Genomic DNA, 22,379 nt, shown 5'->3' on the forward strand with positions numbered 1-22,379 from the left:
GGGATGTCGACAATCTGGTGAGGGAACTTACCTGTTCGAAGCAGGGAGAGGCAGGGGCATTGGCAACACAAGAACCTTCAGTGCCAGGTTGCCGATGATGACTTGAACGAAGGAGCACTGGTCCATGTAATCGTTGTCTTCTTCATCGTGATTGAGCATAAGAGAGCGCCGAGAATGGAATGAAAAAGTAATATGCTCCAAGTTTCGCCATCGCTCACCCCTGTGCGATGACCGAGTAGGGAGGCCAGCGTGAGGCCGTCTTGTTGCTCACAGGCGAGTGTGAGGCCACTCTCCTGCTCACCTGTTGTGGCGTAGATGGTGCTAACACGCGTGAGCAGAGGACAGATGTGGGCTTTCTGCTCGATTTTGAGAGGATGAAAAAAGGTCGAAAAAAAATGATGTGATGATAGATTTAAGAATTCATTCGTCCATTATTTAAGAAGAAGTAAACAATGAAAAGGATGATTAATTCATTCTTTGTTTTTTAAGTAAATGGTGAAAAATTTTCTTCACAACAAACTTTTCTCAATTTTTAAATCCGTCATCTCAAGTAAATGAGAGCATCGAACTGATTCCATCGGGTTGATGTGGTATAAGATATTTCACTTTTTAATTACTTTGGTTAGATTTGTTATGTTAAGATATCATAAGTACATTTCAAATGGTAATTATGCTTCTTAATTAAACATATATGTATATCTCTCAAACTGGAAACGAGTAAAAAGAGGATCACTCCCTGTAGGCCCTTCTTCCCTCCATTCTTGTCTTTCACCCAGCATAATGGCTTGTTTACTCCAGGGAGTGGATTGGCGGAGGGGCAAATGGAGCGGGTCAAGGCATATATATCCCTTCACTATCTGCTCTCTGAAGTAAACATAGGCATATTTTATTATCAGCTGATGGAGGAATATTTTTTTCCCCTTTACATAAATAGATGAATTTCTTGATTGGGAACCTTATCTTCCGTTTTGCGGCCGCACCTATTCTCATTTTCCCATCGACGAAGATAAACCCTCTCCCTTACCCTTTCTTCCTCTCCGTCTGCCATGGCCTCCTACTCCGATTCTGGGGTGGCTCAGGCTGCGGATGTAGTCTCTCATCAGTCGCCTCCGGTTCCGAACGAATCAACTGTCTCCATCCCCGAGGAAGGCCGCGACGGCGTGACCGAGGTGACAACCCCGAAGGGTGGCGACGAGCTTCCTCAAGCCGAATCCACCCTCCAAGATGCTGCGGACGGGACCTCCCTCGGCTTGCAAGATAAGATTGTTACTCCGGACGATGCCGTGGCCGGCACTCCATTTACTGATGGTGAGGTAGCGCAAACCTCTCCCGGTTACTTAGCTCCTTATGCCTTCGAGCGAGATGGGAATTCTATCTCGGCTGATGAAGGAGCGAGCTTGTCCCAGGCGGATGACGGGGTGGTGCAGGTTTCGAGCAAGAGCCTCGACTTGGAAGAGAATTCCGCTGATGGAGGCGCCGTAGGAGGAATAGTTCAACTGGAGGAGTCTTCATCCTTGGGTTTTGTTCAAAACTCGGAGAAAGAAGGGATTCCAGATGGTGGATTGTCTGAAGATGTACCTGGTACCATATCAGAGGACCGGATGGAGAAGAAGGCTATTGAAGGTCAGTCGAGCGAAGGTTATGTTGTTGAGCGAGTCCAGGATAATGAGATTCTGAGTTCTCCAAATGAAAATTATGATGCTTCTAACGAGATGGAGGTACCTATTTTTGCAGTAGAGGGAAATTCTAAACCCGTGGGTATTCAATTTGCGGATGCAAATGGCCAGAAATTTGAATCTGGTGAAGAAATTGACACTGTGCTAAACCTCGACGAGGTTGAGAAGCGTCCGTCTACTGGTATTGAACCCGTAAATACTCAAACCGCTGATGCTAACAATCAGAAGATTGAAGATGATGGAGAAATTCATTTGGTGAGTGGCCTCAGCTTGGTTGAAAAGCCTCTGAATGCTGAAGCTGAAATGATTCAGGCTGCTGACTCAAAGGATGAGAAAATGCAAGCTAGTGAAGAAATTGACACAGAAAGAAGTCTTTATGTTAAGGAACCTCTGGCCACTAATGCTGAAACTGAAGAGTTAGAATATGCTGATACGAAGGATGAGAAGATTGAAGATGGTGAAGAAACTGAGGCAGTAAGAAGCCTTGGCGTGTCTGAGAAGGCTCCGGCTGCTGGTGTTGTAGCTGAAAAAATTCAGGTTGCTGATTCTAATCATATCAATCAAATTTCTGAGGATACAATATCATGCAATGCCAGTGAAGACTTGAAGAGTAGCTACCTGGATGGTAATATCCTTGATCCATCAATTGTGGGAGAAAGTGGTGAGCCAGTACTTGTCTCTGATGCAGCGGAGGAATCTGCTGATGCCACTCAGGCAGCTTCTACTGATGGTATCGTGGGGTTTTATGAGGTAGAGGAAAGTGAACAAGAGGAAGGCTTTGTTTCTGATGTGCATGCTAGAGTGGCAATCATAGAAAGCTCTGAAACAGCCAAGCAGATTATACAAGACATGGAGAAAGATTCTTCCAGCCACAATGATAACTCAGTATTTATGCATGATGCAGATGGTGAGATTGTTGTTGAATCTGATGAAGAGGTGGACACTGACGAGGATGGCAATGGTGAGGAGATATTTGATTCTGCTGCACTTACTGCTCTACTTAAAGCAGCTGCTGGTGCGTCTCCTGATGGCAATATTACTTTAAGCTCCCAAGGTGCTGGTAGGATCTTCTCTGCTGAAGTCCCCGCAGGACTAGGTTCATCAGTTTCAACATTGAAATCAACAGCACCACGTTCTCTACGTTCAAGTTTGTTTACTCCATCGGATTTGTCAGTAGTTGGAGATGATGAGATAATGGATGAGGAAGAAAGGAAACTTCATGATAAGGTTGAGCAGATAAGGGTGAAATTCCTTCGCCTTGTTCTGAGGTTGGGGCATTCTCCTGATGATATTGTTGCTGCTCAAGTCCTCCATCGTCTTGGTCTTGCAGAGGGGATCAAGCGAGCAAGGCAAAATGGCCATTCTTTTAGTGTTGAAAGTGCAAAGAGGAAGGCAATGCAGCTAGAGGCTGATGGCAAGGAGGATTTGAATTTCTCCTGCAATATTCTTGTCCTTGGAAAGACTGGGGTGGGCAAGAGTGCTACTATTAATTCTATTTTTGGCGATCAGAAGACTAAGACCAATGCATTTCAACCAGCCACAACTTATTTGAGACAGATTTCAGGAACTTTAGAAGGGATTAATATTCGAGTGGTTGATACTCCAGGACTCAGTACGTCTGCAATAGAACAATCATCAAACAGGAAGGTACTCATCTCAATAAAGAAGTTTATCAAAAGTTGCCCTCCTGACATTGTTCTCTATGTAGACCGCCTGGATACTCAGACACGCAATCTCAATGATTTGCCTCTGTTACGCTCTATTACCAGTATATTGGGTTCATCCATCTGGTTCAATGCTATTGTTGCACTCACACATGCTGCTTCTGCTCCACCAGAAGGGCCAAATGGATCTGCTCTTAGCTATGAGATGGTTGTAGCTCAGAGGTCACATGTTGTTCAACAATGTATTCGTCAAGCAGCTGGAGACATGCGTTTGATGAATCCAGTTGCCCTTGTTGAGAACCATCCTTCTTGTAGAAGAAACAAAGAGGGTGAAAGGGTACTACCTAATGGCAAAAGTTGGAGAACAGAGATGCTTCTTTTGTGTTACTCTTCAAAGATATTATCTGAAGCTAATTCCCTTCTGAAGCTTCAAGATGCTTCTTCTGGGAAGCTCTTTAATTTCAGGTTTCGGTCTCCACCTCTTCCATATTTGTTGTCATCACTTCTGCAATCCAGAACACACCCAAAGTTATCTGCTGATCAGGGTGGTGAAAATGATGGTTCGGATTTTGATTTGGATGATTTATCAGATATAAATGAAGAGGAAGATGAATACGATCAACTTCCACCCTTTAAACCCCTTAAAAAGGCTCAGCTTGGGAAACTTACTAAGGAGCAACGCAATGCCTACTTTGATGAATATGATTACCGGGTTAAACTTCTTCAGAAAAAGCAATTGAAGGAAGAACTAAGAAGAATCAAAGAGATGAAGAAGAGAGGAAAAAATAAGCAAGATGATCTTGGTTATGGTTATGGTGATATTAGTGAAGGTGATCAGGAGGGTTCACCTGCAGCTGTGCCAGTACCTTTACCAGATATGTCCTTGCCACCTTCGTTTGACTGTGATAACCCAGTACATCGTTACCGTTTCCTGGAGCCGACATCGCAGCTTTTGACTAGGCCTGTTTTAGACACACATGGCTGGGATCATGACTGTGGATATGATGGTGTTAGCATTGAACAGTCTCTTGCTCTTGCTAATTGCTTTCCTGCAGCTGTTGCTATTCAGGTCACTAAGGACAAGAAAGAATTTAGCATTCAGTTAGATTCCTCCATTTGTGCCAAGCACGGAGAAAATGGTTCGACTCTTGCTGGCTTTGACATCCAATCTGTTGGAAGACAACTTGCTTACATTCTCAGAGGTGAAACCAAATTTAAAAACTTCAAGAAGAATAAAACTGCTGGTGGAATATCTATAACCTTCTTAGGGGAAACTATAGCTACTGGTTTGAAAGTTGAAGACCAGATTACAATTGGAAAGAGGGTGAATCTGGTTGCAAGCACAGGCACCATCCGTTCTCAAGGTGATGTGGCCTTTGGGGCCAACCTTGAGGCACGGCTCAGAGACAAAGATTATCCAATTGGCCAAGCCCTTTCTACTTTGGGATTATCCCTGATGAAGTGGCATGGTGACCTGGCATTGGGAGCAAATCTGCAATCTCAGTTTTCCATTGGAAGAAACTCAAAGATGGCTGTACGTGTGGGGCTTAACAACAAGCTCAGTGGGCAAATTACAGTCAAGACAAGCACCTCAGAGCAGCTTCAGATAGCACTAATTGCTCTAGTTCCAACTGCAGTTTCACTATTCAGGAGTTTCTGGGCTGGTGAGTCATTTTTGGCTCACTAACTTATTTGCTAGAGTGGTTATTTCGTATCTAGTTTATCTCAAATTTTGAATTCTTGAAGCTCATCATAGTTTTGTTTGGTCAAATTTTACCTGAAACTTCTGGTTTTGCTCAACTTTGAATAAATGCACTTTTTGCTCTTATTTTGTTGAAACCTCTAAAGGAATTGGAAAAATGTCGGTTCTAATTCTTAGGATAAAAAGGCTTAATCATGATGATGAAACATAATTTTTCTACCTATTTTTTTTTCAGAGATTTAAATCTTGAGATATTCATTGTGTTGATCATCATTGGTGTTTGTTTTTAATAGTAGTTTGGTCAAATTTTATTTTATCTGAAACTTCTGTTTTTATTCAACTTTGAATAAATGCACTTTTTTGCTCTTATTTTGTTGAAACCTCAACTAAAGGAAGGAACAATGTTGGTTCTAATTCTTAGGATAAACGAGGCTTAATCATGATGATGAAACATATTTTTTTCTACCTATTGTTTATTCAGAGATTTAAAATTCGAGCTATTTTTGTTGGTCTACTTTATTCTTACGATGATTATTATTATTTTACTTTATCTGCGACACAAGCTATTGCCTGTTCTCTGTAGACGATAATGTTGGTAACAAGTCATGTTATTTTCATAGTGAAGAGAGGTAAAGAAGCTTCTGCGTGTTTCCTAGTTTTGCAGAATGTCTTATGCCGAAAGGAAAAAAGTCCTCTTAAATTTCAGATATTTATTTTTCCTTAGTTTTATCCCTTTTTTACTTGATTATTCTAATTAGGAGTTATGCAAGTGTTTCATGCAATATTTTTCTACTCGGCCAACTCTTAAATCTCCTGATGGCACTTTGTCTGACATTGAGCATTAGTTGGCACTTCACCCTTAGTTGTGGCATGCTCAATCTGAGGATCATCACCTTCAAAGTGAAATTATAAACAGATTTTCATATATCTTATTCTCTTCTAACAAATTCATTTGAAGATATTTAAATTTATAGCCTTCTTTGTGGCACTTTCCCTTGTTCTTATTCTCGTCTAATAGCGTTCATGAATATGTTATGAAAAATATAATGAATCAACATATAGTGAAGGATCAGTCGGTCACCTTGTTCCTCACTTGGAGCAAATTCTCAACTTATCCGGTTCATCTTTATTTATCTATAGGTTGAGGATCTTCCCTTTCCTGCACTTAAATTGCTATTATTTTATCTGTATACCAGCAAGATGGAACCATAATCATAGTAAAGCAAGCAATTCTTGAAATTACAACACTCTAGTGGATAAACTCTACTACTTGATTTGATTTCTTAACTTCTATCCAGACATAACTCTTTTGACCCAACAGCTTGCTAATTGATCTTTACAATGTCTTCTCTATCAATTCTTTTATAAACACTTGGATATCATATGCTTTACCAATTAAGCTACTATGCCTGTCTATTCTGTGTCGTTTATATGTGAGCAACATCTGAAATCTCGGTCCATTGCCGATATCTGGTATGATGGGTCAGTCAGTTGCTTATCACCCTTATGTGTATTTTCTTTTTTAGTTTCATTCCTAACTTCTTTTGTGACTGTAAATATTCTAACATGGTGGTTACATGTCTAGATTAAACAATAATTGTGCATTTACAGTACTTGCGATGACACCCTTCATCTTGTTCATCGTGGTATAACTGTGTGACTTCAGTCATTTTATAGTTGTTCGAATCTGAAAATTATCTGGTTTCGATATTTCGCTCTTTTCTTTTGGATAATAATACATTGGATACTCATGGGGAATCAATAGACAGGCTGATCAATTGCTTTGCAACTGCTCAAGGTGCCTGGCTCAGATATCTCACAGCCAGCTTCTTAGTCTTGTCTTTCACCTAGATCTGATCCAATTCGAAACCGACGGTTCATGGCAGCTCGATCATTAATCTTAACCATGGTTCGGTATACGGTTCTTGGCAGATCTACTTTCACCTTCTACATTTTGATCATTCACGATTTGTTTAAAGAAATTATTTTCAAAGATTTTAATTACATTTGTTTTTAGTAAATCCTTTGGTCACAATTCTTAATTTTTCCATCCTTCTATATTTTCAGAATGTTTCTTTACACCTAATAATCCCGTTTTAAGCTAAATTCACGAGTTTAAAGATTGAGAGCATCATCACTTCCTCCTTATTCTGTCATATGAATCAAAATAACGTAGACGTTAAAAAATTGAAAACAGAAAATTGAATTATTAAATTATAAATTATTATGTAAATGAATTTAAATCTGTATTTCCCTTCTTATAGTTAAGTTGATGATTTAGATATTTTAGACTAATAAAAATTATTTCTTTGATATTTTAAAATAAAATAGATTTTATAGCTGAGGGGGTTGGTACAATGTAGTCGTAGGTGGATCTAACTCGAGGAATATGGTTGAAGTATGCATGACAACGAAATTATATATATATATATATATATATATATATATATATATATATACCAATAAAAATAATCACAAAATTAAAAAGTCATTAAACAGCACAACGAAAGAAATATTAAGAATTAACTTAAAATCAAAAGCTTATCAAAAATAAATAATAAAAAAATCAATCCACCTAACAAACAGACACAAAGTTTCTCAATTTCATTCCCTCCCCTTTACTTTACCCATCCCTACCAGGCTACCACCCATCTCCGCTCCTCTCCTCAGTCCTCCCCTGCTCTGCACCCAATGGAATGCCGCCACCATCCTCCCTCTTCGTCTTCCTCTTCGGAAGAAGAGGACAATCAAACTCGACTCCGATTTGCCTCCCTCTCTCTTTCTCTCTTATATCCTCATCTCTCCTCCACCTCCTCCTCCTCCTCCTCCTCCAATCTACTCTCATCCGTTCCCTTCAGCCTTAAGATCCCCACTCAGATTACCTCCCTCTCCCTCTCCCTCTCTCCCTTCCCCTCCGAACTCTCCTCCTCCTCCCGTTTCACTCCTTCTAGATTATCCAACTCCATATTCCTCTCCTCCTTATCCTTCTTCCGCCGCCGCACCGCCGACCCCCTCGTAGCCGCCGGCTCCCGCCGCTGCGCCATCGTCTGGTTCCGCGCCGATCTCCGCCTCCACGACCACGAAGCCCTCTCCGCTGCAAACGCCGACTCCCTCTCCTTCCTCCCCGTCTTCCTCTTCGACCCCCGGGACTTCGGGCGCTCCGCCGGCGGATTCGACCGGACTGGCCACCGCCGCGCTCGCTTCCTCCTCGACTCTGTGGCCGACCTCCGCGCCGGGTTGCGGCGCCGCGGATCAGATCTCGTGGTGCGGGTCGGCTGCCCCGAGGTGGTGCTGCCGGAGCTCGCGCGCGCAGTTGGCGCCGATGCGGTGTATGCTCATCGGGAGGTTTCCCGCGATGAGGTGCGTGCGGAGGAGCGAGTTGGGAAGGCGATGGAAGATGAGGGGGTTGAGGTGAAGTACTTCTGGGGAAGCACGTTGCACCACATTGACGATTTGCCGTTCGAGCTGGAACAAATGCCCACCGATTATGGAGGGTTAAGGGAGAAGATGAAGAGCGTGAAGGTGAGAAAAGCGATCGAGGCACCGGAGGAACTTAGAAGAATGCCATCAAGAGGAGGTGTCGAGCCTGGGGAGATCCCTAGCATGCAAGACCTGGGGTTCAATCCGGCGCCAACCATGTCTCAGGTCATCTCTAAATCTTAACTTTTCTATGGTCTTCCATATACACAAAGATCATAGATTTTTTTTAAAAAAAAATTACCAAAGAAAGTAATAATCTATTAATCTTTTGATTACTAAAGGAAATCTTACAAGCCTTAAACAAGGGAAAGGGTAATTGCAAAGAGAACAGGGATTTCACGAGTCCACAGTAGTTAAAAATGCTAATGGGGTCATTTCACCTTGGTTGCTTTATCTGGCTTTGTCATCCAAAACGAACAACTACTTCTAGGTTGTAAGCATAAATGTCTATGCGTAGTGTGTCCAGTAAGGAAGATTATGGTTTTTTTTTTTTTGAGAAAATCATATTTGATATTTTGTTTTTTACCTTCAAAAGATGACATTCACGTCACTGATGTTCATTGGTGCTAAATGTTTGAATCAATTTTCTACTACTGCAACAATTTATATGATGAAGTCTACCTTCACAAAATTCAATAGCCATCTTAAGCTATCTTAACTTGACATCACTATACCTTGTGGAAAAAGAAGACATGTTGTCTATAATTCAGTTGTTTTTTTCTTGTTTTTTCCTCATTGAGATGGTTCTTGCTCTTGCCAAAAGTGAAAAATTTGGGCTACATAACAGATCCTTTCAAATTATAGATTTATATGATATTTACTTTACATTTATTTACAATTGAGAAAGCTTCAATTTTCTTTGTCTGCAAGCCTTCTGACATATAAAAGAATACTCAAGTAAAAAAGAAAGAGATTGGTTGATGAAAGATGCCTTACTTGCCTTAAGACTTTGGATATTCGACTCTTACAGAAAGCACTCATTTTGTATTTTGGTATTAAGCTTAGCAACAACAAAAATATTAGCCATTCTTTCTCTTGTTCCTTGTTCTTGTACCCAAAGTATATTCTTCTTTCTTAGCTACTTGTTTTTATCATTCTGGGCATCTATCTTGTGAATGAACCAAACTAGTGAACAAATGCTGCATAACGTTTAAGGTTACATGGCTTTTTGGTTCAATTTTTGAAAAAAAATAAAGAAATATAAAAAACATGAAAAAATTAAGAGCTTCCAGATGATTGCTTAATGTGTCAACAATAGAGTCCCAGCAAATTTTGTTTTTCTTCCAAATTATTGATCTAATGCTTTTGTAAAGTAAGATTCTATAAGTTGATTAAAAGTGAAACTATGCTCTTATTTTACATATCTTAGCTGGGTGGGGTAAATGAGTTGGCATATTGTCCGAACTGTTACCAAATGCTAACTCAAGCTTATTATATTATTTATATTATGATCAAGAGACCTTATTTTTTATTTGATAAGCTGGCAAATCAGATGGTTTTGTTACCATTATGCTCCATCTAGTCTTTTTCCTACCAAGTATAGTCTAGTGTGCATGTAATCTGTGCAAGTTATGGCGCTACATCCTCTTTTCCCTTTATCTTTCCATACTAGTTCTTAGACGCCTTATGTAGATCTCTTTACAACTTTTTATGAAGTTTGATTGGCTTCTGCAGAGATATAGCTGATCAACTAGGCAAATTCCTACAGTCACTTTCTTCTTTTGTGATTGTGATCTACTATGCAGCTTTTTGGGATTGTGATCAGCGTATTGTAGGATTAAAATATTTCCTCTTTATGTGATTAGTTATTATAGTTCTGATCAGAAAACATCCATGGTTAGACCAGCTGCATTCATAAAAAGAATCTTAGAACTATAGTTGAGATAGAACTAAGAAATTTGAGATTAAAAGCTTCTATTTGGATATAATTACTTTTCATAATGGTATTGTTGGACTTTAGATTGTGTTTTGTGCTCTGATATCGTATGAAGCAATTGGTGATGAAATCATGTTTCTACATTTTTGTAGCAGGCTATATAATTTTACTTTTTGTGTAATATAGGATCGCAAGCCTTTCTTCAGCACTCCTGTTGGCGGGGAGACTGAAGCATTAGACAGATTAAAGAAGTATGCTGCTGAATGGCAAGCACAGCCTAACAAAGCAAGGACTTCCACCACAGATAGCATATATGGTGCTACTTTCTCATGCAAAATCTCACCATGGCTATCAACAGGATGCATTTCTCCTCGCTTTATGTTAGAGGAGTTGAAGAATGCTACTAGGTAATATTATATTAGACAAAAATGTGTCTCTTTGCTATATAGGTTAAGCAGACAAAGTAAAGAATAAAGATGTAGATTTTTTTTAATGACCATTTCTTCTGCACTTTGTATAAGTGATGTGATGCTTGTTTGGTTTACAGGAATGTTTCTACTGCTTCATCGTCGAATTGTAGTCCTGATTCAGCAGATGGAGGTGCGAACTGGTTGATGTTTGAACTGTTATGGAGGGATTTCTTCAGGTAGCACACAGCTTAAAAAGCCCTTTCATTTACACTTAAGCTTGATTGTCCCAACTATTTAAAATTGGTTATACAATTTTTTTTTTCTTTATCGAGCACTATGCAAGTCTAAATTATAATCATTTAAATCATCTTTAGTTATATTAAATAATGATTTTGTTAGGTCTCCTCTACCCTTTGTGCTAGTCATTATAATCAATTCAACTATAGAATCTATCCGCCTTTGAACATGCTATATCTGTATCAGGTGTATTTGCATAATTTGTTGCAGTTTAATAATTGATTTGCATTCATTTTGTTTTTAATTCTTGATTTATTATCTTTGTTAAACACGGTGATACAAAATTTTCTTCAAGCTTACTGATTTGTTTAGTTGGGTGGTGGAAGAACAGGATAGAGGAGGGGAAAATTGGTTATCCACGTGTTTCTCTTATTCCATTCCCTTCTCCCTCCTTACCTCGTATTTATTCCTCCAAGTGTGATATTCTACCTTACCAAGCTTTAAAGCCTGTATCATTTTGTTTCTGGTTTCAAATTGTATAACCATGTTACTCATAAATGACTCAAAGTAGCAATATTTTAGAAATCTGGAAACAACTATCTTTGTCTCTTGAACTCTGAAATGCATCTAATATACCGTTGAAAGTTATCTTGTCGGAATGAAACACTGTTTGAATTTATTGCCAGGTTCACCACCATGAAGTGCAGCTCTGCAAATAAAATGGTGGAAGCCGCGTCCAATAGCACTGTTGCTCTAGCATAACTCTGCTTACCATCTGAAATTCAAATCAAAAGATTCAAAACTTGACCAAATGGTCTTTAAGACATCAAGTTCTCCATTAGTTTCCCACAATTGTTATTTGTGCACTTTCATCGTCTCAGATATTGTTTTTTAACTTTTAAGGCATACAGATTTTCTGTGTCCCCTTCATAATAAGCAGCTGTTCCGGCTTGTGTAGATTGAAATCAATATTTTTATATCAACTATGCAACTGAGAGTATGAATTGTTTCAGCTCTAGGTTAAAATTCTAGTTTCGTTAAGGTTATTTAGTGCTTGTAATTTCAACGTTGCAGTCGCATGTAATAATTAGTTTTGCACCGGAGATTTCATCTATATATGTGCCCACTGAGATGCTTGACAATCGGAGCTGTAAGAAACAGATTGTCCTTGTTCATGATCCATCTCACATTGTCATTTTGATGGGGCCCTTGTTCTTTCCTCTATATCCATTTGATCCCGTCCGGAAGTTAGTTAGACGGATCGTCGGGTGAGGTGGATGGAATATTGACTGAGTCGCGACGTCCCGGAGGGGGGGTATGCTGAGATGGTTTTTGTGTTGACCAAGTCTTCAGAAGTTCTCTGGTCAACGTTACCCTGCAATCAGCGACTGGGTTGACCCGGCCCCCGGTACCCCGATATTCAAGACAGATCCAACAAATATGTGAGTACAAGACTAAGCCATAAAATAATGAAATATGCATAGAATATGAACGGAGAACGTACCCTGGCCCAGGGGGCGCCCTCGGATGGGACGCGGTGCGAGTTGTCAGAACCCGGAAGAGTAGACGACGGTCGATCAGGATGGAGAGCTGGATCTGACGACGAGAAGCTGAACGAGGTATGGACCCGGAAGACGAGCTATAGGTCGGGATATAATACCGGCACACAGACCGGGATAAGACACCGGCACGTAGACCGGAATACGACATCGGCATGTAGGCCGGGATAGAATATCGGCACGCAGGCCGGGATATGACTTCGGCACGCAGACCGGGACACGTAATCGGCACGTAGGCCGGGAAACGACATACAGACAAGCGTAGCGCATAGGTTGGAACACGTGGCACAAGCTAGATCGGCACAAAATCGGAACACAATAATAGCACGCAGGTCGGGGGCCTACAACGACGAGGAAGCTATGCCGTATAAGTGTCGGAATCTTAAAGGCGGCGACCCTTAGCCATAACATGGAGGGAGTAGCAATTGCATTCCAAAGGCCTTAACTATGAGGGTGAACAGTAGTGTCGGGCACGACTCTGGCAAATACGATGTCGGCACGAAGAACGAGAAAGGGTTGCCGGCGTTCGCAATGGGGGTCGTGATGCGCAAGGGGAGCATAGAGGAAGTGGTGGCTGGAAGTTGCTGCCGGCGAGAGAGGAAGCGGCAGCGGCATGCGTCCAGCAATTGCGTTCCAAAGGCCTTAATTATGAGGGTGAACAGTAGTGTCGGGCACGACTCCGACAAATACGATGTCGGCACGAAGAACGAGAAAGGGTTGTCGGCGTTCGCAATGGGGGTCATGATGTGCAAGGGGAGCAGAGAGGAAGTGGTGGCTGGAAGTTGCTGTCGGCGAGAGAAGAAGCGGCAGCGGCGTGCGTCCAGCGGCGACGTCGCAAGGAGGAGGGATAGAGAGGTTGTCAGTCCGGCTGGTGAGCTCAGGCGGCTAGGGCTGCGAGATAGAGAGAAAGGGATGTGGTGAGGGGATGTAGCGCCGCCGGCTTCGTCGGCGTCAACCCCCCTCCTGAGCATCTCTTGTCGGTGGTGTCGTCGAGAGAGACGAAGGAGGAGGAGGTGGAGAGGAGCAGGTGTAGCGGCCAACAGCGGCTCCGGCGAGGATCGTGAGAGGGAGGTAGCGGCACGGTGAGGAGAGGGAGACGAGAAGAGGTGAAGACCAGCGGTGGCCGGCGTCAGAGCCGGCAAGGAGGAGAAGGCAGAGGAAGCTCTGCTAGCGACGGAAGCTCCAAACGAACTCCCCTTCCTTTGCGTGCTACAGTCTCCTTTCCCTTAAAACCCTATACAACCCAAAGACAAAACTGCCCCTCCATATCCCTTTAATTACGTCTCCACCCCTAACCCATATCCATATCACAAGTCTCCCCCTCAAGTTTAGTCGAAGGAGACGCAAGTCCGACTGACTAGACCAAGCCTTAAAACAGAATCACTACCGAACGTGGAATCAGATCGTTAGGCTCGTCTTATTATGTCGAACGAGTAGCTGCAAACGACGAGTGCCCGACAGAGCGACCAAGCGGCGAAAGCAATACCGAGCGAGTGTCAAAAGAAGGATCTAGCATATGTCGAACGATATCGAGACGACGATCAGGCGATGCTGAGCAGGGTGATCGAGCGATTACCGAGCTAGACGAAAGACGATGGACGAGTAATGGTGACTGCGCGATCGAGAAAATGTCATCCGCGTAAATCGCGATCAGTACGAGTAAATCTGTGAGCGTGATTGAGAAAGTGCCGACCGAGTGACAATGAATCGCGACCGGGAGAGCGCCGACCGAGCGACAGTAAATCGTGATCGACCAATAGAGAGAAGGATGGACGAGCGAAGCCGTGAGCGTGACCGAGAGAATGTCGACCGAGCGATAATGAATCGCGACCTGGCAACAACAAGAATGATGGACGAGCAAAGCCATGATCGCGACCGATAAAAATATTGACCAAGCGTCTATAAATCGCGACCGGGCAATAAAGAGACTGATCGACACGCCAAGCCATGATCGTGATCGAACGAGTGTCGACCGAGCGATAATAAATCGCGACCTGATAATAAAGAGAGTGATGGTCGAGCAAAGTCGTGAGCGCGACCGAAAACATGCCGACCGAGCGATAATAAATCGCGACCTGACAATAAAGAGAGTGATGGTCGAGCAAAGTCATGAGCGCGACCGAAAATGTGCCGACCGAGCGATAATAAATCATGACCTGGCAATAAAGAGCATGATGGTCGGGCAAAGTCGTGAGCGTGACCGAGCGAAAATACATCATGACTGGGCAATCGAAAAATGTCGATCCAAAAATTGAGAGAATGCCTATCGAGCAGAATAAGAACGAGCGGGCGATGTCAAGTGCGCAATCGAGAAAAACATTAAGCGATAGGCCGATCGGCGTAAAACGAGTAGCCGAGTGGTACCAGCGAATGGTCGAGCAAACGGCTAAGCAACAGCGATGAGCGAAACGTGAAGGGCAGAGCGACAAGTGAGCGGTGGATGCTGACCCAGCCACAGAGGTGAACGAAACGCAGATGCCGAGAGTCGGACAGAGCGGCGAGCGAAGCGAATATGATATGTGTCGGGCAGAGCGGCGAGCGAAGCGGTGAGCGCCGATCGGGCAACAGCGACGAGCAAAGCACGGATGATAAGTGCCGAGCAGAGCGACGAGTGAAGCGGTGAGCGCCGATCGGGCCATAGCGATGAGCGAAATGCGGATGATAAGTGTCGAGCAGAGCGGCGAGTGAAGCGGTGAGCGCCGATCGGGCAAGAGCGACGAGCAAAGCACGGATGATAAGTGTCGAGCAGAGCGGCGAGTGAAGCGGTGAGCGCCGATCGGGCCACAACGAGCGAAATGCGGATGATAAGTGCCGAGCAGAGCAGCGAGTGAAGCAGTGAGCGCCGATCGGGCCACTGCGATGAGCGAAACGCGGATGATAAGTGTCGAGCAGAGCGGCGAGTGAAGCGGTGAGCGCCGATCGGGCCACAGCGATGAGCGAAATGCGGATGATAAGTGTCGAGCAGAGCAGCGAGTGAAGCGGTGAGCGCCGACCGAGAGGTCGTTGGGCGTAAGGGCATGCTCACTTATAACTCGCACTGGGGCAAGAGTCTGGGACACCGACCTGGACGGTCGTTGGGCGTGAGAGCATGCTCACTTATAACTCGCACTGGGGCGAGAGTCTGGGACGACCGACCTGGAAAGGTCGTTGGGCGTGAGAGCCTTGCTCACTTATAACTCGCATTGGGGCGAGAGTCTGGGAATCGACCTGGACGGTCGTTGGGCGTGAGAGCATGCTCACTTATAACTCGCACTGGGGCGAGAGTCTGGGACGACCGACCTGGAAAGGTCGTTGGGCGTGAGAGCCTTGCTCACTTATAACTCGCACTAGGGCGAGAGTCTGGGACCCGAACTGGAAAGGTCGTTGGGCGTGAGAGCCTTGCTAACTTATAACTCACACTGGGGCGAGAGTCTGGAGACGTGAGAGCAGAGCTCACTTATAACTCGCACTGAGACAAGAGTTTAAGACAGCCGACCGGGAAAGTTGTTGGGGGGTTGAGCGTGAGAGCAGTGCTCACTTATAACTCGCACTGAGGCGAGAGTCTGGAATCCCGACCGAGAGGTGATCTGGAGGCCTGACCAGTACTTGATCTGGAGACCTGGCCAAGAATTGATCTGAAGGTCTGACCAGGACCTGACCCGGAGACCTGACTAGGAAACATTCTGAATGCCTGACAAAGAAGCAATTGTTGGTGCGGGAAGCATCCGACGATCGAACCTTAGTTTTGATAATGGCAAAGGATTCAAAGTTAAGTTAGTGTGTGATCTAACATGTTTGAATGAGTGTTTCAGGAAAGTCCTAGCTGCGGTTAGGCAGGGGAAAAAACCCTAAGGGGTGGTAACCTTAGGTCCTAGGGGGCGGTAACCCTAGGTGGAGGAAAAACCCTAAGGGGCGATAACCTTAGGTCCTAGGGGGCGGTAACCCTAGGTGGAGAAAAACCCTAAGGGGCGGTAACCTTAGGTCCTAGGGGGTGGTAACCCTAGGCGAAAAGTCCAGTCGGTCTAGAGGACCGGACTGGCATCAGGTAAATCTCCTGAGTGGAGTAGGTGAGGACGCGTTCCCCGTAGAGGGAACAGTAGGCGTCGGGTCGACCTAGGGTTTCCGGTTGGAAATCCGAAGTCAGACTCGGATAGTCCGAAGACTGTCAGCTCTTTTTCACTTATGAATTATCAGATTCTAACATTGTCTTGCAGGGTACGAAATTGCTCGGACTAACCTTGTTTTGCAGGAGAAGCGGCTCCTGGAAAAAAGTGGTCCGGGCGCCCGGAACAGGTCCGGGCGCCCGGGACCAAATTTTATCCCCTGCGCGACTTCACCACGTGGATTAACCTAGTTGGCTGGCCACGTCACAGTCCAGGCGCCCGGAAAGGTCCCAGGCGCCCGGAACCTCATATAAAAAGAGGGTTGAGGTGCAGCTTCAAAGACAACACATTCTAAGCTTTCTTCTGTGAAGTGCTGCCAACGAGACGACCTTGAAGCGCTACTACTCGACATCGACAACCCGAAGCTCAGACTCTTCGATCTTTTGTTGTCGGTATTAGTTTACTTATTGCATTAATTGTAATTCAAATTGTAATCTTTCCGATATTATAGTTGTTGCCCATCGAAAGCGGTCAAGGACCGCGAGCCTTCGAGTAGGAGTCGCCATAGGCTCCGAACGAAGTAAAACATCTGCGTCTGTTGTGTTTGCTTTTACTTTCCGCTGCGTAACTCTTTTACGATTTCGAAAAACGAAATAGCCACGAGCGCTATTCACCCCCCCTCTAGCGCTTTCGATCCATCAGCAATCTGGAGGCCTGACCCAGAATTGATCTGGAGATCTGACCAGGACTTGATCTGGAGACCTTATCAGGAAACAGTCTTAAGGCCTGACAAAAAAGCAATCTGAAGGCCTGACCCGGAATTTATCTAGAGATCTGACCGGGACTTGGTCTGGAGGACTGACCGGGAATTGGTCTGGAAGACCGACCGGGAATTGGTCTGGAGGACTGACCGTGTGATCGTTAGTGATACTCCGATCCGAGACCGGTAGTGATACTCTGGTCTGAGACCAGTGGTGATATCTCGACCCCGAATGGGGGAGGATAAGCCTTGAAGCCCCTAGAAGTGAAGCCTGTAGCAACATGAGGGAATAAAGCCTTTGTCATATCTGATCGTGTATCATACCTGATCGCGGAGTGGTGTCAGCCGACTGAGGATCTATCTTGGTCCCTCCACTCCCAAATACCCATGGAGCGAGGGGAGAAGATAAAGAGCGTGAAGCTGATATAAGGGAGCAGAGCTCATAGCCATAGAAGGAAGCAGAGCACCATGGGTGAAGGGAGCAACACCTGTAGATGTAAGAGGCTGCACAACAAGTGAAGGATGCAAAATATATAATAATAATAGAGTAAAGCGCCTATAGCAGCAAGAGAATGCTGAGCCCCATGGTGAAGGGTACCGAGCCTGTAGCCATAAGAGGATGCAGAGTCTCATAGTGAAGGGTGCAGAGACTATAACACACTTGATCGGGGAGCTAGAACTCTGGTCCCTGATCAGAGAGTAAGGCCTCTAGCCTATAATCAAAGAGCGAGACCCCTAGATCCTGATCGGGAAGTGGTACTGTGAGTCAATGATCGGGGAGCTGTGTCCCTAGTGTATGAGCGGGGAGCTGTGTCCCAAGTGTATGTGCGGGGAGCTGGGCCCCTAGTGTCCGATCAAAAATCGAAGGCCATAGTCTTTGATCAAGGAACTAGAATTTTACTCTCTTATCAGGGAGTTATATCAGTTCCTATAATCGTAAAAAGGGAGCAGAGCTTGTAGCATACCTGACCGGGAAGCCGTGTCAACCGGCTAAGGGTTTGTCTCGGCCCCTTAACTCCCGAATACCCGTGGAGTCAGGGAAAAAACATAACGAAAAAATTAACCTGTCAGGCAGCTGAAGCTCCACTCTATCCCTCGACTCCAGAATATCGGTGGAGTGAGGATAGAATATAATATATGCGTCGAGATCCTCCGGGATTGTGATAATAGCAGAGCACCTCCCGACGTCATCCATCTTCACGTTCCAGAACAGGTGAAGGATGTTCCCACAGACGACGCCAAATTTGATTCCATCCGGAAGCTGAGTCAGACGGACCGTCGGGTGAGGTGGATGGAATATTGACTGAGTTGCGACGTCCCGGAGGGGGGGGGGTATGCTGAGATCGCTTTTGTGTTGACCAAGTCTTCATAAGTTCTCTGGTCAACGCTACCCTGTAGCCAGCGACCGGGTTGACCCCGCCCCCGGTACCCCGATACTCGAGACAGATCCAACGAATATGTGAGTACAAGACTAAGCCATAAAATAATGAAATATGCATAGAATATGAACGGAGAACGTACCCTGGCCCAGGGGGCGCCCTCGGATGGGACGCGGTGCGAGTTGTCAGGACCCGGAAGAGTAGACGACGGTCGATCAGGATGGAGAGCTGGATCCGACGACGAGAAGCTGAACGAGGTACGGACCCGGAAGACGAGCTGCAGGTCGGGATATAATACCAGCACACAGACCGGGATAAGGCACCGGCACGCAGACCGGGATACGATATCGGCATGCAGGCTGGGATAGAATATCGGCACGCAGGTCGGGATATGACTTCGGCACACAGGCCGGGATACGAGATAGGCACGCATACCGGGATACGCGATCGGCACGCAGGCCGGGAAACGACATACAGACAGGCGCAGCGCATAGGCTGGAACACGTGGCACAAGCCAGATCGGGACAAAATTAGAACACAATAATGGCACGCGGGTCGGGGGCCTACAACGACGAGGAAGCTACGCCGTATAAGCGTCGGAATCTTAAAGGCGACGACCCTTAGCCATAACACGGAGGGAGTAGCAATTGCGTCGCAAAGGCCCTAACTATGAGGGTGAACAGTAGTGCCGGGCGCGACTCCGACAAATACGATGTCGACACCGAGAAGGAGAAAGGGTTGTCGACGTTCGCAATGGGGGTCGTGATGCGCAAGGGGAGCAGAGAGGAAGTGGTGGCTGGAAGTTGCTGCCGGCAAGAGAGGAAGCGGCAGCGGCGTGCGTCCAACGGCGACGTCGCGAGGAGGAGGGATAGAGAGGATGTCGGTCCAACTGGTGAGCTCAGGCGGCTAGGGCTGCGAGATAGAGAGAAAGGGATGTGGTGAGGGGCTGTAGCGCCGGCGGCTTCGTCGGCGTCAACCCCCCTCCCGAGCATCTCCTGTCGGTGGTGTCGTCGAGAGAGACGAAGGAGGAGGAGGTGGAGAGGAGCAGGTGTAGCGGCCAACAACGGCTCCGGCGAGGATCGTGAGAGGGAGGTAGCGGCACTGTGAGGAGAGGGAGACGAGAAGAGGTGAAGACCGGTGGTGCCCGGCGTCGGAGCCGGCAAGGAGGAGAAGGCAGAGGAAGCTCCAAACGAACTCCCCTTCCTCTGCATGCTACAGTATCCTTTCCCTTAAAACCCTATACAACCTAAAGACAAAACTGCCCCTCCATATCCTTTTAATTACGTCTCCACCCCTAGCCCATATCCACATCACCATTATTGTCTATACATTTTTTAAAAATGTGTTTATGTTTTTTTCGTTTGTAGTAAAGAGTCTTGCACTTAGGCTGCTTGTTATTAAAAAAACTTCTTTAAAACTATTTTTATTATTTAAATAATATTAAATTTTATTTTATTCTATATAATTGATGCGTTAAAAACAAAATATTTTTTTTTTCAGTTTTCAAAATCTTATATGATATCCTCAATCAATTAACAGTTCATCATAGTTATTAACTCTAAATGTAACTCATTCATCCTAATTAGATCGTGCAACTTATTCTGCCCACTCAGTTGTCTAGCTCAGCTCCTTTGTCAACTTAGATTGATTAATCTGTTTAACCTAATTAGATCGTGCAACATCTCCTTGCCAATTCGCTGGATCCGTCTAATTTGGCCCACTTTAATTACTCGTACATGTGCCCACCTGATTTCATTGTCTTACCAAAGTTGACCAACTTGCCTAGACAAATTGATATGCTCCAACGTTAAAATGAATCAAAAGAATGAAGAGGCTTACAATTATAAATAAAGAAAATAATGTTGGAGCATGATCTTAATTGCTCCACCATGATATTCTCCTTTGCACTGACAGATTGCTTAAAGTGTTCTTTTCATCAAGGCGGTTACCATCACACTGCACTCTGGTGGAGCATTGTTGTATTGATTCGGCTGTTAATTATGAAGCCCAAGTAGGATCACGAACGATTTTAAGAGATTTTTTTTAAAAAAAATCTCTCCAAGTGTTTAATTAATTTGTTTCACCAATGTACGAGTTCCATAAAAACACCGATCGAAACATTAACTCGATTATCACTGAAATTGGAGTCCTACTATACACACACACACACATATATATATATATATATATCCAACCAACAAACTTCATCTGAAGTCTCATGAGTTATATTTCGGTCCATCGAGTAATTAATAGAAGTTGATGATGAGTAATAAGGCCCGGTTATATTGCCATCGATCGCGTGCAGTATATGCTTCTGCTTGCTCTGTCCATATCGCCCACTCCACGAGTGTATATATCACTCACAGACCTTTACACGCCCGAATGGCAATAAGAATGATTCAGAAAGCAGCGTGCATGAATCAGTCGTTGCCTATAAATTCCAACCAAACGGGACGACGCAAATTCATCAACAAGCAATTAATTAACCTCGATCGATCGCCACCATAACTGAAATGGCTCTGAAGATTGCACTTGTAGCAGCGCTGCTGATGGCTGCATCCGTTGCGCCGCCAGCGGTTTCCCAACTGACTACGCCGCCAGCGGGTTCCCCACTGATTAAAGTCAATGTCGTGGTAAACGGCACGGTGCCTTGTGGCCCCGGCGCCATTAATATCAACCTAACAGCAGCAGTTTTTGCAAGTAAATCTTTAATTTTTTCCCTCTCACTTCAATTTTTGCCCAGATATATAACAATATCGTCTCTCTGTATGTCTAATAAATTATCTTGGTCTGAGCCGCAGATGCCACCGTGGTAATGCTATGCGGGCAAGATATCGTCGGCAGCACAGTCAGCGACAGCAACGGAATGTTTTCGTTGCCGATGTCCGCCAATTATACGAAGAATCTGCTCCCCAAGCTCTTAGGCAACTGCAGTCTCGTCGTTCCCACGCCACTCTCCCTTTGTAATTCGTCGCTAAACGGGACCCTCCAGGCGCACTTGCAACTGCACTCCAGCAACCTGAATCTGGGTGGATTTGTTGGTCTGGTCATCAATCTTATCGCCAGGATTTTCCAGTTGATGCCGTGAGATCCAAAAACGATGTTAGAAACGACGCCACGAAGGAATAAATATGGCTATCTATCTATCTATCTATATATATATATATGGAATAATTATGCATGCACAATGTGTGCATCTATACGTTTCTAAGCATAATGCAGGAACGTCTGATTACTTATCGCCTCATGTACTTCTCCTGCACGAATATAAATTATATTTACCTCTAAAGCCATCCCGGGTTATGATGCTGATGCGATAGTAAACGGTGCGATGGATTCTTTGAGCAATAAGAATTTGAATCTCATCATGTAGTCAGATCGATCACTTCCCGTATTATTTAGATTGATGATTAAAGAAAAAAACATCTCAAGCTTAATTATTTGATTTTGAGTACAACACAACAAGAACTACATTATTTAGCGATGAATTATTTCATCGCTAACACATATTTTTGGTGCTAAAAGTAAATAGCGATCATAGATTTGTAGGAGTT

General features: G+C 44.5%; 2 protein-coding genes across 3 annotated transcripts; both read left to right on the forward strand.

Annotated features, from left to right (window-relative positions):
• Positions 1-962: 962 nt before the first annotated feature.
• Positions 963-10,769, forward strand: LOC122000891 (translocase of chloroplast 101, chloroplastic-like). 2 transcript variants are annotated; one of them, XM_042555387.1, is made up of 3 exons: positions 963-1,623; positions 1,735-5,004; positions 10,585-10,769. In XM_042555387.1, exons 1-3 carry the CDS (start codon positions 1,047-1,049, stop codon positions 10,626-10,628), a joined length of 3,891 nt encoding a protein of 1,296 aa, XP_042411321.1. In that variant the 5' UTR covers positions 963-1,046; the 3' UTR covers positions 10,629-10,769. The 2 variants fall into 2 exon arrangements, with proteins under 2 accessions (XP_042411321.1, XP_042411320.1); XM_042555386.1 differs by having other exon boundaries at positions 963-5,004.
• A 10,516-nt stretch (positions 10,770-21,285) lies between these two features.
• On the forward strand, positions 21,286-22,114 carry LOC121999903 (phylloplanin-like). The gene is made up of 2 exons (XM_042554531.1): positions 21,286-21,525; positions 21,627-22,114. Exons 1-2 carry the CDS (start codon positions 21,339-21,341, stop codon positions 21,911-21,913), a joined length of 474 nt encoding a protein of 157 aa, XP_042410465.1. The 5' UTR covers positions 21,286-21,338; the 3' UTR covers positions 21,914-22,114.
• The last annotated feature ends 265 nt before the right edge of the window (positions 22,115-22,379 follow it).

The sequence above is a fragment of the Zingiber officinale genome, chromosome 7A (assembly GCF_018446385.1).
Source record: "Zingiber officinale cultivar Zhangliang chromosome 7A, Zo_v1.1, whole genome shotgun sequence".
Classification (NCBI taxonomy): domain Eukaryota; kingdom Viridiplantae; phylum Streptophyta; class Magnoliopsida; order Zingiberales; family Zingiberaceae; genus Zingiber; species Zingiber officinale.